We start from the raw sequence: 17,420 nt of genomic DNA on the forward strand, positions 1-17,420 counted from the left end.
CGGATAGCAACAGGGTATAGATATTAAGGGGGATGAGAAAAATTCTTGGGAAGAAGCTCACTTCGGTGTTTGCATCAGTGATGAACTTTAAAAGTGGTTGTGTTAGCCACTGGCGGCCATGCAGTCTTCGGGGTGCCTTATATAGAGACAAATAAGCAAAAGGAAGTTGGCGTTGGTGGCTTTTTAAGGAAGAAAAGAAACCTCTGGAGCTACTCCGTATTCATGCATATATCTGCAGCTCCATGTACCCTCAGCATATTGTGAAAACTGATATTTAAAATGGTGATCATGGGGCAGCAAGACATGTTAAATTATGTTTAATCTATTCCAGTCTTGTCGGAAAAAAGGGACATGGATATTTATTTTGAGATTTCATACTTACTAAAAAAAAAATACCTGAAAATAGCGAAGACTTGGTCCTTACAGAGTTAATGTTCAGCTTTCTGTCAGCCATAATGACTCATTGTTAAAAAAATCCAGGTTGGTTTGACTGTATCATAATTACATACATGTTTTTTATAACAAGTCAAATAAGCTCTTCCATTCAGAATTTTGTCCATGCTTTTGTTACTTATAATAGGCTGTGATTGGTTTAATAATATAGTAGAAAGTCATTTATTATGCTGGATCTATTAACATTTGATTCCTCATTAAGAATATTGCCTTGTCTGCACTTTCATTCTTTCTGCTGACAGTTAGTTTTCACAGTGCTTCTTGATTTAGTTTTATGATTGAAGTTTCAGGAATAAATGTTTTAATTTAATGTTCACTTGGTATAAGAGATTTGACCAATAGTTTAATAAAAGAGCATTGTGAGTTCCTGATGGAGAAGGGCTTGCTGGTATCCGTTTGGGACGATTTGCGCCATGTCTTAATGAAGGTCCCAGAAACCCACTATGTGCTGCCCTTGTGAGGTCCCATCTGAGCACCCAAGCATGCCTTTCTGGGCAAGTAGTGATGATCTCAGTCATCCCAGCCGGGAAGTGTGCTGAGGGGCTGATGAGGGACCTGTTTCACGGATGGCACCTGCCTACTGAACATTTCCTAGGCTCTATCCCTAGGGAGCTTGTAGCAATTTCCCAAATAAGCTATGTATCTTTTACCTCTGCATTCATGCTTTTCCTTCCACTAGAAATCTCTGGCCTTCCTTGTTCTCCTAATGAACTGCAAGTCATCCTCTGCCAGGTAAAATCCTTCCCCAGGAGACTCCCTCCTCTACTATCCCCAAGCGTCTTTGCATAACTCTGTGAGCCAGTTTGGTTGTTAGTCACAGTTGCCATCAGCTTGAGGGCCCCGCCAGGGCAGGCACTGGGCGTGTGCAGCAAGCACTCCACCCCTACTTGACACCAGGGGACCTAGCACAGTTACCCCTTGCATTGAGTTGATCTGTCAGTTGCAGGGCTCAGGTCGCATCTTGCATGGATAATGTAATGTGTTTTGGAAGGGACCTGCCTAGAGCGTAATACCAAGATCTTGATTTTCCAACTTTTCTGCTGGTTTAGTTCTATCTGCAGTAGATTGAGCTTCTGTCCGTAACTTTTGCCATTAAGTGTAGAGATTTACCTTGTGCACAATTTGGGAAAGAAAGAACAAATACCCATTTATCCATGAAATATCTATTAAATAGCACAGCCTTAGGTGCCAGGGAGAGTCTACTCTGCGTAGCACATAATGCTCTCGTCAGATTAGACACCTTGATCAAACAATGGAAAAATGGGCAGATTTTTCAGTGGCAGTGTTGATGGGACATGATAGGAAATTTGACATTGGGATCAGATTTTCCCTACTCTATAAGCCATTAATAAAATCCTCTCCTGGAGGCTGAACTTCTTAATAAATCTATTTCAAACCATTAGCAGAGATTTAAAACAATATTGTCTCTGCCTTAAGATATATAGGTAGAGAGAGAGAGAAATTTTTTTAATCCTCATCACAACACTATGAGGAAGGTATAGTTATCCCATTTTCTAGATGGGCAACTCCAGACACAGAGAGGTTGTGATCTGACCAATGTCACACTTCGCTGGGTGAGAGAGCAGGACCTTGAACCAGGCAGTGGTGGCTAAAGGTTTCTCTCTTAGCCACATTACACTTCCCTTCAGTGGTTTATGATAGGAAAATTTACTCCTGATTATTATTATTTTTAAATATCTTACTTATTTATTCATTTATTAGCGAAGGAGAATGAGCATGGGGGGGGGGGCGCAGAGGGAGATAATCTCCAGCAGACTTTCTGCTGAGCATGGAGCCTGGTGCGGGGCTCAATCCCATGACTCTGAGACCATGACCTAAGCTGAAATCTAGAGTCAGACTTAAATGACTGAGCCACCCAGGTGCCCCAACTCCTGCTTATTGAGAGAAAGTAGAGTGAGGAAGTCTTGGAGTGGCCTAGGATGACCTGGGATGGCTTCTTGCAGAGGAATTTTGAGCCAGATCTTGCAGAAATAGTAGATGTTGGCAAGTAGTCTAGGTGGATGGAATGGCCTGAACAAAAGCACAGGGCTGGTCTTAAGCAAGACAGGAAGTCAGCTGATTTGGCAGGCACGGGCACATTTGTCTCACACACTATTAAGTGTCACTTTTTGAGATCAAAAAGGATGGTCCTAATTTTTGAAATAAATATATGAAGTGTAGTGGATAGGTTGCTTTTTGCACTGGAGAAAAGTGAAGCCTGGCAATTGTTTAATAAATGATCAATTTCAAATTTTTAAAAATACTGTCAGGAATCACCTTTTAGAGATAGTGTGTGCAAAGTCACCTCCTATTAGCATTCATATTTATTGAGCAATTCAGGGCAAAGCATGATTACATAATATCTCCAAATCAGATAATATCCTCATTTTCTGGGACCTAACTACCTATTTAAAAATCAGTTAATAAAACTGCTGTGATCGCAACCAGCCTCTTCACTCCGCAAGTCAGTGCTACACAATTAAAATAAATGTAAAGCTCGGTTTGGTTTAAACCAGATATTATACTATAGATATAAACCTGTGTGTGTGTGTGTGTGTGTGTGTAGTGAGAGATTTTGAACAGAGATCGAACAGGGAGGCATTTCAACAATGGAAAAAAATACTTGGTACAATATGAAAATTAAGCTTACAATTGGAATACCTTTGGAGTCTCAAGAGCAGCATACTGATTCTGTGAATATTGTGTTTTATTCCTTTACCTATTCCCACATGTAATCCTTTATTCTCTTTGAATTTGCTTCTAATGCAGTTTAACCCTGGTTTTGACGGTGTCCATCAACTTAATTTCTTTTATTAATATGAATTCTTCTTTTAGCGAGTAAAGCTAGCTAATCTGTTTTTTCCCTTTATCATTTCATGCAGAGCAAATAGTAAATAAGGAAGGAATATGATTTTCACTTCTGTTTTTCCCAAGTGTAAACAATGAAGTCAGAGACTCTGAGCCCGAGATCTAGAGCCTTGGTATTTGTTGATCCTATGGAATCAACGCCCTTGATTAGCTATAAGCCAAGCCATCAGGCTGACTTAATTCTATGCTCAGTAAATTAATTCTATTTTACTAATGTGACTAAAAACTAAATTTCATATCAATATAAACACTCATTAAACTGCAAATACCAAGTTGTGCAAGCTGTTGAAAAGACTCATTTTTATTTATAGATGGATTCTGATAAGAATAGCATTAGAAGTGGTTTAGTAGGGAAATGTTAGAGTGATTAATGTGCAGTTGTTTGCATTTTTAATATTTCACTCATATATCAGATTAGTATTTGTGCATACTGTCAGACTTTATTCTGTCCTTGTCAAAACACTTATTACTGCTGACAGGTATAACATATCCACGTTAATCCTTAATTCCTTGATTCAATTTTCTAATTGCTTTTTTGGCATGCGATGGTGGCCATTTAGGTTTATGTGATGTATTCATCATATGGTATAATAATGTGCTTTAAAAATTAGATGTGTCATTTAAAGTAACTGAACAAGAAAAAAAATGACTAAAGATTGGAAATTTCAAATTTCACCATATTAGACAAAGTATTAGATATTGGTATGTCACACATTCTGGAGATTGTCCATAAATCATGGTCACAGAGTGTTAAAGGGACCCTAAAAATCATACCATCTATTTGTTCATTTTTCAGTTGGGGAAATTGACTTAGTAACATGCCCAGTATCACACAAATCCATGCTGGCAGAGCTGGTCCAAGAACTCAAGTGTTCTGAACCCTGGTCGGGAATGAGGCAGGTGCATGCATATGACTTTTAAAAGTGATATCTTAAGTTCACTCCTACATTAATAGCCAAACTGAAAGAATGAGATATTCTTTGTCTGCTTAAGTTGTATTTTTAGCAGTATCATAAGGTGGTTAAAAACCAAGATACTAGAATCAGACAGATCTGAGTGTCAGTCTGTCCCTCGACCTGCCCCTCCCTCACTGTGTCACCCTGAGCATATTATCTGACCTTTCTGAATTTTAATTTCTTCCTTTTATATAATAGAAAATAACATAATAATTCATGTAAAATGCTTAGCACAGCCCTTGAAACCAGTAAGTACTCACTAATTGTTAGTTAATATTTTTTTAAATGTTTTATTACCCCCTTAATATCTATAGGAGAAACTGAGTCATGCCTACCATGTGACAGTTTCATTTATGCTTTGATTCACACACTTGTCATGTGAAAGATGTCCTCTGTTAGATGGTGTAGGTCAACCAAAGAGGGCTCCAACGTGGTATCTGGCTTAGTGGAGCAGGAATCTAACAGAGGCATATGACATGTACGTCAGTAGCTCAGGTAAAAGATTGGGAGACGTAAGTCCTCAAAGGTGGCACAAGCACCATGCTTAGGCATTTCAAAGAGAGAAGGTTGAGTGCAGGGGTGATAAGGATGGATAAGAAACTGGGCCTATCCTCAAAGAGTTCGTTCCAATGGGATGATAGGGTATTTATGCAAGTGCCATGCAAGGTGGAAAGTGAGGAGGGCCATGAAAGGTACAATTGAAGTGGCGGGGGGGAGGTGGGAGGTTGGGGTACCAGGTGGTGGGTATTATAGAGGGCACGGATTGCATGGAGCACTGGGTGTGGTGCAAAAATAATGAATACTGTTATGCTGAAAATAAAAACAAACAAACAAAGGGAGAGAGACGTAAATTTGTATATTTTGAATAGTTCCAATTATTGCATGGAGAGCTTGAAAACAAAGCAACAAAGAAAACCTTGCCTGATGGTAGAGAGGAAAGGTCTCCTAGACACTAGGAATATTATGAGTGAAGACGGCACAGATTCTGGAAACCCTGGGCACAGGGTTGAAGAGTGAACACTTACACGGACTAAAACATAGAGTTTGTGCAGAATAAAAGATGATGTTTGATGAGAGCCTGGCAATCCTAAAATGCCATTTTTGGACTCCATGTTACAGAGATCACAACGACCTGTCATCAAACCATTTTGGCCCACAGATGTCTTCTTTTGACAGCAACAATTTTGAGATGTAATGTCTTTAAAGAAATCTCATACTTTAGTAGTACCCACTACTTTTTGTCTTCTTCTAGAAGATAGTCTTCCTACCTACTGTAGGCATTGTACATAGTGCTTAGGCATACAAGCTCAGATGGTAGGTTACAGTTTTCCAAATCATGGCCCTGTCACTTATTAGGTCTACAACTCTAATTATGTTACTTGAACTCTCTGAGCTTCAGTTTCATTATCTGTCAAAGGGGAGTAGTTCCTAGCTCATGGAGTAAGGTTAAACTCATGTAAGCACACAGCACAGCACAAGGCATATTGTGAGCATTTAAGAAATGTTGGCCATTGTTAAATTACCCACCTGGGCCTTGAAGGAATTTGAGTTTGCAACCTTACTTTGAAACTAGTGAACATTTTTGAGAAAGGAAATTTTTTTTTTTTTAAATCTTCTGAGGCCTAGAGTATCAGACTACTTAAATTGTTAGGACTAGTCCAAGGACATCAAATAATTCTGTTAGATCCTCAGCTGCTGGGGTGAGGGTTTCCAGTAATGGGGCTTCAGTGTGATTTCTGGGAATGAACCACTCACACATTTACTCACTCTCTCAGTGGGCCAGTGGAGGAAGGAACAAGTCCGTGGCCCCCTTTGCCCACTGGCGTCTTCTAAGCATCCCCTGACTTACAGGACCAGTTTCCCAGGCTATGTTGAACGGTGGCCTCACTTTCAGAATACTTCTTTTACAGTCATTATAAATTTAAAGAACTGTCATCTTGAAAATCCTTATGATTCCAGAAGCTTCTCTGGTAACTTGCTTGTCTTCAGTAGCTGAAAAATGGAAAGAGATAACACAGAATTGTTGCCTCTAAAAACAAGAACTTGAAAATATGAGTACAATAGTTTCGAAAACACTAGAGTGAACAAAACAAGCCTTTTTCACTCTAAAAGTGCTGTGTGCTTAATAAACAAAGACTGCTAATTATATAACTGTCAGTGAATTTTCTGGCTTGGTCTAACACCAGTTTCTTGTGGTACAACAAATATGAAACTGTCTGGAAGTAAATCACAGCCTCTAAGTGCTGTGGGCAAACAAATCCATGCCTTATCTCTTTCAAAGGAAGCCATGGAAAATGCATGATAAATCGCACAGTTCAGTGAACATGTTATGTCATTGTGAAATGATTTTGATTCATGGTTATGTATCTATCGCTAAACAACTGGCAAACCTCAAGGTATCAGAAATATCATTCATGGGGTTTTGCTATTTTCTGCTACAAAAATCAAGTGCTATAAAATGAGGATTTTTTTTCCTTTTTATTTAAAATTCTTTATTGAAAGTGAGATTTGCCACAAATTCTTTGGAAATAATTTTTTAAGTTATGTGATTTCTTGCCAGAAAAGTCAAAGGGCTGAGCTCGTTACTAATATTCTTAACATACTGAATAATTCATACTTTTGCTAATATCCTTTTATGAAAATTTTATAGCCAAAATAGAAAAACTTGTAAGCCAATTTGACTTTAAAATAGAATTTTAAGCTCTTTTCACATGGCTTATCAATATAAAAAATTCTGAATGTTTGCAGTACAATAGCAGCAGAATTAAGAGTAGGGAATTATTGTAAGAATGCTTTCTCAGAAGTGGCTTTTTTACGGGCATAATTTCTTTTCTGTGGTCAAGATATTTTACTACACTCTTCATCTGTTGCTGATTCTCTGACATTAAATAATTAAGTTGTTTTCCACCCTAAATTTACAGTTATTTTTTACTAATTTTTCCCTCAGTTAGTGCTTTTGGCATTAGCATTTGATGTTTAAAACCTTTTCTTCCAGTATTAAAAACAGCAGAAAGGTAGGCTGACAACACAGTCAACTGATGTGCTCCCAAATTGTTTCCTGTTTTCTAAATCCCCTAAGCCAGGAACCACCATTTCTCAAGTGGTTTTTGTTGTTGTTTTGTTTTATTATATTGTAATCATAAACTTATTTTCTTCTCATTTTTGTAATCAAATATTTTCATCTAAATTTGTATATTTTGAATAGTTCCAATTATTGCATGGAGAGCTTGAAAACAAAACAACAAAGAGAATCTTGCCTGATGGTAGAGAGGATAAGTATTTCTTAGGTATATTAAAGAGGATTTTAATATATCTGATATATCACCATTATTTAAACCTGAATTTATTTTATTTTCTCTTCGTATATTTTAACCAATTGACCTTTGCATATACTTTGCATTTATTAAATTAGAATAAATTTCAGAAGCCTAGAAATATGGTTCAAAACATTCATAGTATTTTTCTGTTAGCCTTGGAATATGACAAGCCTATTCTCTAAATATTTACATCATTGGAGACTATCTATGTACTTATGCTGATTTTGACTTAACATTTTCAAAAATAAGTCTGTTAAATTAAATGTAAGCTTTAAAGTGTAAAACCATAGATCATGTAACTTGATACAAAGTATTGCAACATGGCTTACAGCATATTCCTGGAAGATTTTTATGCCCTTTACTTCTGCCATCATGGCCACTTTCACCTTTATATTGAAAACTCCCAAAATGTATCTGTATGAGGATAATTTTAAAACACAAGATTTATGTGGCTATAAAGGAGAAATCCTTTATAACCACATAAAACTGTTGTCACCAGAAATTTCAGTCTAAGTTTTACATGAAAGGGGACATATTTTATCTTTAATGCCTCATTAAACTTTCTGGAAATGGCAGTATTCTAAAATATTCTTGGTGAATGACTACATATGTCTGTATTTCTTTGAGAAGTTCAAATATGATCAACAACAACAAAAAAACCAAACAAATCATTTGTTCTAATAATTAAACCATTGGCATTTTTCCTTCTATTTTGTCTTCATGCATAGATCTTGTATTGACACGTCAGCCATGTCCCACCTGCAGTTTTTTCAGGGAAGTAGCCAAAATCACCTTTCCTATGCTAAAATGATAGCCTTGCTGTTTCAAAGGTGACATTGGTATTCACACCTTAATTCCTTGTGCATGTTTGTATCCACACGTGTGCATGGAATGTGTGTGTTCACACACCTATGTGCTTGCACATGGATTTATGCCACGTGTGTGGTTCATGTCTGTTTGCACATGCACACATATGATAAACTGCATTGTGTGGTTAAGAGGGTGGACTCAGGAGGCAGCCTGCCTGAGTGTAAATCTCAGCCCTTCTCTTTCCTCATTATATACATTTAAATAGGTCATTTTAACTTTGCTTCAGTGTTCTCACTATAAGATTTAAATGAGTTCATATATGTAAAGAATTGTGAGTATCTAATTCATAGTAAGTACTTAATACAAAACTAGCTATTACTACTATAATCATTATCATATTTTCACTGACTCTATTCCTAGGGTCATGTTATTTAGACAAATGCCTTAGTTGGTGATTACGACATACGTATTTCACTGAAGTGATATTAAAGATATGCTAACAAAATATTTTATGTTGTAATCATTTAATTGGGTAAACTGTACTGTGTAGTGCATCATTGGTGGCAGGAAACAATTATGAGAAAGCAACACAAGTTGCATACCTTTGTGGCTCACAGACTACCCATCAAATATAGTGACACGCATTCATTTATCCAAACATAGGCAAACCGCACATCCCTTTTGCACCAGGATTTGGTGTTAAAATGAAACATGGCACCATACAATCCAGCAGTCATACTCCTTGATATTTACTCCAAGGATCTGAGAACTTCTATCCACGTAAAAACTTACTTGCTAAAAAAGGAACAGCATGAAGGGAACAAGGGTGGATGGTAAACTTCTCTAAATGTACTTTGTTTTTTAGATCTGACCCTGGAGCCATATCAGCCTATTAAAATTATAAAGCAATATTAAATAAAAATGGAAAGGGGAACAATCCCTCAAAACAATCAGCCTCTGAATTCACAAACTTACCTAAATTGGGATGAACTCAGTGGCAAAACCACACTGAGAAGACCTATTTCAAGTGATTTTATTTTTATTTCTTTTTCCAAGTGATTTTAAATATGCAGTATTTAAACACGCAATATATTCTTTGCAGGATCCTTAAGACAAAAAAAACCCCAAACTACAAAGAAGTCAATTTTAATTAGTTTTATTGTCACATATAATATAAAAAATATTTAAATTATATTTTATGCTATAATAAAAGTTATTATCAGTATTACTAGGTATCAGATTTTCAATCTAAGAGAAAAGAGATACAAAAATGCAAAGAAGTTAAAGCAAATTAAATTTGAATTGGCAATATCATTGTGAATTCATGATATATTTTTCCTTTTTAAAAACAATTCTCAGTTTGGAGGGCACATTGATATTTTACACAATTCCACCTTTCCTGAAGACATGATATCCATTTTCTGGGAATGCTGTTCACTGTCTTCAGCTGTCAACCTCTTCAGGTATTACTGTAACAGCAGAGAGCCACATTTTCCAAGGTCATGACCCTTCCCAAGGGCAATGATATGTAAAAACTGATCTTTGGAGGAGCATAACTGCTTGGCCCTCTTGGCCCAACTTGATTGTTGAAAGATCATTCTGGCTATAGGTCTTCTCTTGGCCCTGCATCTCAGTTTAGCCCTTTCCCTATATCTAACAAGGCTTCACTTCTTTTTTCTTCTACATTTTTTTTTTCAACCATAAGAACCTTTGCTTGGTAACTCTTTCTCCCAGGGAGTCTGCTTCTTTGGAAATCTAATTTATGACACTGAGCTCTGTTGCTTAAAATGTCCTAGAAGAATGGCCAGCCCAGTAGTAATAAATACCCCTTATGTCTGGAATTAATACCACTTTCCAGCAAGTTTCCTTAGAGGAAGGTCTGATTATAGGTCTGGGACAGGCAGAAGACAAGGAAGCTATCAAAGCCTTTTGTGGTCATGTCAGAACTCAGGAGTCAATTTGAAAACATTCTCATTGTTCAAAGATTTTGAATATTCAATAGAACAATTTGAACAATTGATAAAACTAATAAAAAATTATAGAATCTACCAATTGAAACACATCAGAAGTATTAAAAGTTATAATTTTATAATGATAATATAAATTGTCATGTTTGGAGAATGCTAGCAAATAATTATTTTGAAAATTGATAAATGAAAGGGAATAATCAAGTATTTAGCCTACTTTTCCTATAAAAACTGTATACAAACTCTCACTAAACTAAGAATAGAGGGGAACTTCCTTAACATGTTGAAGAATATCTGCACAAATCCTACAACTAACATCATGCTTAACGATGAGAAAGTAGAAGCATTCCTCCCAAGATCAAGTACAAGGAAGGTTGTCCCCTTCTCACCACTCCTTTTCAACACTATACTGGAAATTGCAGCTAATGCATTATGACAAGAAAAAGAAATGAAAGGTATACAGATGGGTATGCAAAAAATGAAACTCTCTTTATTCACACATGACATGATTTTCTATGTAGAAAAGTCCAAAGAATCAACAAAAGTACTCACGGAATGATAAGCAATTACAGCAAGGTTGCAAGATACAAGGTTAAAATACAAGTCAGTTTCTTTCCTGTGAACCAGCAATGAACAAGTAGGATTTAAAATTAAAGATATAATAGCATTTATACTACTACCCCTCAAAATGAAATACTTATATATAAATCTAACAAAATATGTACAAGATCTATATGAGGAAAACCATAAAAGTTTGATGAATAAAATAAAAAAGAACTAATAAAGGTAAAGTTACTCTGTGTTCATGAATATGGATGATCAATATTGTCAAGATATCAGCTCTTCCCAACCTGATGTATAGATTCAAAACAATCCCAATCAAAATACCAGGTTCTTTTGTGAATATCTACAAATTAACTCTAAATTTTATATGGAGAGGCAAAAGATCCAGAATAGCCAACACAGTATTGAAGTTGGGAGGCCTGACACTAGCCAACTGTAGATTACTGAACCTATAGTATCTACAGTAATCAAGATAGTGTAGTATTGGTAAAAGAATAGACAATTAGATCAATAAAATAGAATAGAGTGCAGAATTAGACCTACATAAATATAGTCTGTTGATCTTTGTCAAAGGATCAAATGCAATGCAGTGAAGCAAAGTCAGTCTTTTTGAGAAATGGTTCTGGAACAACTGGACATCCAGTGCAAAAAAATGAATCTAGAAACCTACCTTAAACCTTCCACAAAAATTAACTCAAAATGGATGATAGACCTAAATGTAAACTGCCAAACTATAAAAGTCCTGCATAACCTAGAAGAACACCTGATGACCTGGAATATGGCAATGACTTTTTAGAGACAACACCAAAAACACAATTTATGAAAGAAATAATTATGAAGCTGGAATTCATCAAAATCAAAAACTTTTGCTCTTTAGAAGAGAATATCAAGAGAATGGAAAGACAAAACACAAACTGGGAGAAACTATTTGCAAAAGAGACATCTGATAAAAAAAAATTGCTTTCTGAAATACACAAAGAACTCTTAAATCTCAACAATAAGAAGCAAGCCAATTAAAAGTTGTCCAAAGACCTTAACAGATACCTCACCAAAGGAGACATAAGGAATAGCAAATAAGCATATGAAAAGATCCTTCATATCATATATCATCAGAGAAGTTCAAATTAAAACAGCAGCAAGATGTCACTGCACACCTTTTAGAATGGCCCAAATCTGGAACACTGACACCATTAAATGCTGGTGAAGAGAAAGAGCAAGAGGAGATCTTATTCATTGATGGTGGTAATGCAAAATGATACAGCCACTTTGGAAGACAATTGATGATTTCTTAAAGAACTAAACATGCTGTACTATAAGATCCAGCAGTCACACTCCTTGATAGTTTCCCAGTGGAGCTGAAAACTTACATTCACACAAGAGCCACCACATGGATGTTTAGAGTAGCTTTATTTATTTTATTTATTTATATTTTTAGAGAGAACACATGCAAATGGGGGGGGCAGAGGGAGAGAATCTTAATCAGGCTCCCTGCCCCGCACTGGGACACAACATGGGGCGGTCTTATGACCCTGAGATCATGACCTAAGCCAAAGTCAAGAGTTAGACACTTCCCTGACTGAGCCACCCACGTACTCCATATAGCAGTAGCTTTATTTTTAATAGTGGAAATTTATAGGCATTCAAGGTGTCCTTCAGAAGGTGAATAGATAAATGAACTGTGGTACCTCCAGACAATGTAGTGTTTCTTGGCACTAAAAAGGAATGAGCTACAAGACAAGAGAAGCCATGGAGGAACCTTGGGTGCCTATTAATTACTAGTGAAAGAAGTCAACTTGAAAAGGTTAAATTCTGTGATTTCAACTATATGACACTCTGGAAAAGGCAGAACTATGGAGCCACTAAGATCACTGGTGCCAGGGTTTGGGGTAGTGAGGAAGGGATAGATAGGTGGTACACGGGAATTTGGGGCAGTGAATATACTCTGTGTGATACTATAATGGTGGATTCATGTCATTTACATTTGTCCAAACCCATAAACTATAACACAAGAGTGAACCCTAATGTAAACTATGGGCCTCTGATAACCGTGATGTCAATGAAGGTTCATCAGTTGTAACAAATATACCTCCAGGTGGGGGCAGTTGATGATGTGGGAAGCTATGCATATGTTAAGGCAAAGTGTGTAGGGGAAATACTGTGCCTTCCTCTCACTTCTGCTGTGAACCTAGAGCTGCTCTAAACAATAAATTCTACATCACATGCTTGCGGTATAAGACTGATGAATTACAGACCTGTACCTCTGAAACCAATAATACATTATATGTGAACTTAAAAATTTAATAAAAATAATCCTGACAATTGTTTAAAAAAAGTCTAAAAATATCTAAAAAATAAAGTCTATCAAAGAAAAAAAAAACTAAAGATAGAAAAAAGAGTACTTTTCAAAAATAAATATGTACCAATTTTTAACCCCCCCCAAAAAATGTCTTCTAAATGTTAATGACCACCACTACAAAAACACTGTATTACAATGAGAAAATAGTCAATTGAACTATTAGAAAATGAGACATTTTCTGTCCCCATCCACTAGGAGTGTATAGGTTAAGTGACTTCAGCAAGGATAGGAGAAAAGTAGAATCACGGTGTCCTGTCAATTATGCGAATTTAAGGTTGGGTTTTCTTTTTCAGGGAGCACCCAAGCCCATAGCCATTGAACCATGTGCTGGGAACAGAGCTGCTGTTCTGACTGTGTTTCTTTGTCTCCCTCGAGGATCATCAGGTGCCCCTCCTCCTGGACAGTCAGGTAAGACGAACATGGAGCCATCAGCAGTAAAACAAAAACACATAGACTAAATGGAAGAAATAAACAATGCTATCATGCAGCACAGTGAGGATGCTTACATGGTTCTAATGGAAAGTGTCTTAGAATTTCTTAGAATGCAAACTTTTACCAAAATATCTAGAAATCCTCATTGCTATAAATTCAGATTTGCCAATGTTTCTCTTAGAAGTACATGTTAAATATGTGTGTATGTTTGTGTATAATGTATGTGAGTATGTATGTACACACACACACACACACACACATCCAATGTGGTGTTGTAACTACAGTAGAAATCTCCCTGACATGGCAAGCAAATTTTTGACCCCTTTGGACCACTTATTTTTTCCCAGTATGTGTGTCATAGAGGATGCCAAATTATAAATGTGATCAAAATATGGAACCAAATTAAAGAGTTTACTTGCATGTTTAGAATGTGAAGTTGTGTCAGAGGATGATGGCTTGATGCCAGCCTCTCGGTACTTAATATATGTTCTTGTTCTCAGCACCAGACAGCTGGAGCCGTGGGTCAGGGAATCCCCCCCGCTCAGATGGCACAACCAGTCTTCGCCTCTGATTCTTTTCCTACCTGAAAATCATATTTTGAACTAGGGGGTAACTGGATATGCCCTGTTGGAGGTCTTCTCATTGGTGTGATGTTGTCCACATTGTACACACACACACACACACAATGTTGATATAACTTGTAATTAGATCACAAACTGTGTTTATGTCTCTCTTTTTACATATTCTATTCCACTTTCTTACAATGTGTAATTTTTCTGTCTCTGATTATTTGCTCTTTGCAACTCTTATGAAATGGCTGCTTTTTGAGGGTCAGGGTAATTTCCAATCTTTCTCTGGCAAAAAGTGCCAGAGATCTGGCAAGTTCTCAATAACAGTAATTGATGCTGAACTCACTTCCCTGATTATTTTATCTTTTCTTGGTTCCCTAGCTAGCCTTGACCTTGCATCTCACTTTCTTGATTTGTATCCAACCTGACACAGAAATGGAAGCTGTATTACTTTATTCCCTGTAAGCTTAAGATACTCCTAGAACAGGATTTTTTTCCTGTATGGAGACGGAGGGTTTCCATCTCTTAAAAATGATTTGCCACTTACGGTACCTGATGATACCCTGTTGCAGGAATTTCTCCACAAAGTTTATGTGTAGGTGTTTGTTCAAAGAAATGAACGTTCTTTGTGCTTTCTCATATATTGAGTGAATGCCTTGCTCTTCTTTCAGATCTACCAAGGTAAACGTAAATGGGATGCAGCAAGTGAAATAGTTTGGCACGGGTCAGATAAGATGGATAATTGTAGGTACTGGGCCCAGCTAATGGAAGTATTGTTTTAGGACTGGGATGATTTCCAAAGCAAACCCTTCACTAATGAAAACAGGTCTGTGTGATATACACTGAGGTTCTTCTGGATCCTTGACAAGATGACGTACTAATGGGCAGAGTGAAGGCAACTGCCAATACTCTGTCCCTTTAACCTTTGAAATCTTTTTGACTGATTTGAAAGAACCCAGTAGCAGTGTGGCCCATTACCTTAGCTGTGTTCTATTGCAGATGCATTATGATTGCTAACAGTAATGCTACCTTAGATGTGCATAGTGCTTTAATCTATACAGTGTTCTCTTATTTTTTGCATTTGATCCTCATGACAAGCCGTGCAATCAGTAGTATAAAACTCACTTTGTAAATGATGGAATTGAGGCATAGAAATCTATTTTCTATGGAAATTCAAGGAATAATTAGGAAACTACTGGAGTGTAGAGAAAAAAAATACTGATAACCAACATGCCAGGTAGTTTTCCCTGATGCTACGTAGCAGAGAGGTTATTTCTCTATACTCCATAGCCCGTGTCTTCACAAAGCCCAGCATTTGAGGGAGTACTGAAAATGTCTATAGCGTTGATAAAGGTAGACAAAATTTTGAGTTAACTTACCATACTTTCTCAGAGCCTGTCAACTGAGCTGTATCGAAAATCTGTGTGCATAATTCAGGATGAGCTTGTTCTTTGTTTAAAAAAAACTCATAAATGTTTTCTAGGTGTTTTTATAGGATTAGGAATACTCTTTGAGTCTACTTCAAAACAGTATTAGGTGCTGTCTGCAGTCTACTTTGAAATGCATCAAAAACATGGTATTGATGTATGGATTGGAGGTAGGATGGGCGGATGGAAGCTATATTATAAAGCAGGTCAAGTAATTGTTAATGGTAGAATGCAGGTGGTGGGAATACTGTCATTAAAATTCTTTCTACTTTGCTACATGTTTGAAATTTTTATAGTAAGATGTTAGGAAACAATAAAATTTAAAAAAAAAAAAAAAGCTCCTGACTTCACTGCCACCACAAACAAACAAAAAACAGGCAGTGTTTGTAGAGAGAAATTTTCTAATGTTCACGTCTTGGTTTTCCCTAAATAAGGCAAATACTGACACCAACATACAAATTATATGACTTATTTTTTTACTCTTCATCAAGATACTTGGTGTGTACACAGCCAATTAAAACTTAACATAGTACCGTCTACTACTTGAGAAGAAATGCATTCCAGGGATCATTTGAGAACCATATTGGCTCTTGGAAAGAAAGTGTTGACATTGGTTATCTCATTTCTAGAGTTTGGTTTACCGCATATCTTTGCAAGAAGTTCGTCTATGTGCCTATGCTTATCCCAGTGCCCTACACACAGAAAGCAGTTCAAAAACACTCTTCATGATGATGGTGGTAGAGAAGGAGCTTCATGGATCAGCTCCTGACGCCATCCCCACGATGGGATGAACAAGGTGCTAGGAGCCTTCTCCTGGCTCTTGAGTGACTTTATGTCTGCAGATATTAGCATATCTATTCAATGTCTAGTACGTCTTATTTATTAGATTAAAAGTTCTCTTGCAGTCCTTAGCTCAGTCTCAACATTTTTTACGAGGCCCTTTTTTGAAATGTAGCTTTCCAGTTGTTGAGTGATGCTTTTCATAAGGTTTTCTTCATTAGCATGAATGAAAGCCCTGTAGACAAGGGTCAGTTTGGGGATAAAGAGAAGGCGGGAACATCTGAGGAGCATGGCGGTCTTCTCTCTGAAACTGAGTGCCAGCACCCACAAATACATGATTTGGAGACACACGCGTGCTAGGTTATTCACCATCTCTTTTGAGCAACAGCTAGTAATTTTTTTTTTAAGATTTTTATTTATTTGACGGAGAGAGAGATCACAAGTAGACAGAGAGGCAGACTGAGAGAGAGAGAAAAGCAGGCTCCCCACTGAGCAGAAAGCCCGACATGGGGCTCGATCCCAGGACCCTGAGACCATGACCCGAGCCGAAGGCAGAGGCTTTAACCCACTGAGCCACCCAGGCACCCCTAGTAATTATTTTTTTAATTTAAAATATGACATGGTCTTTCTGGTTCATTCTCTTTCCACCAGAAAGTAGTTTAGGAATGCTTAGCAAGTCCTAAGGGTCTAAAAATGTCGGAAGTCCTTTCCATGGCTTCATGGCTTTCCTCTAAACAGAGATCGAAAGAAAAGCTGCAGATTCCTCCATCAGATTACCCCGTGCACTAATCTTTTTTTTTTTTTTCTTTTTTTAATGTAATGAAATTAGGTGTTTGTGAGCAGTTCTCCCTCTAGGTGGCTTAGAAGAGTAAAAGCAAAAGATATTAAATAGGCTTTTTGGCATTCCTGGAGCCGGACTAA

The 17,420-nt window shown here is 37.0% G+C and overlaps 1 protein-coding gene across 1 annotated transcript in view; it reads left to right on the forward strand.

Annotated features, from left to right (window-relative positions):
• The window catches only part of ATRNL1 (attractin like 1), an 815,229-nt gene that overhangs the window by 698,223 nt on the left and 99,586 nt on the right, over positions 1–17,420 (forward strand). Inside the window, exon 28 of the mRNA XM_082721456.1 lies at positions 13,585–13,699. Coding sequence (XP_082577582.1) covers positions 13,585–13,699 — 115 coding nt within the window. The remainder of the gene's footprint in view (positions 1–13,584; positions 13,700–17,420) is intronic.

This window comes from Mustela nivalis (genome assembly GCF_964662115.1).
Source record: "Mustela nivalis genome assembly, chromosome: 2".
NCBI lineage: Eukaryota > Metazoa > Chordata > Mammalia > Carnivora > Mustelidae > Mustela > Mustela nivalis.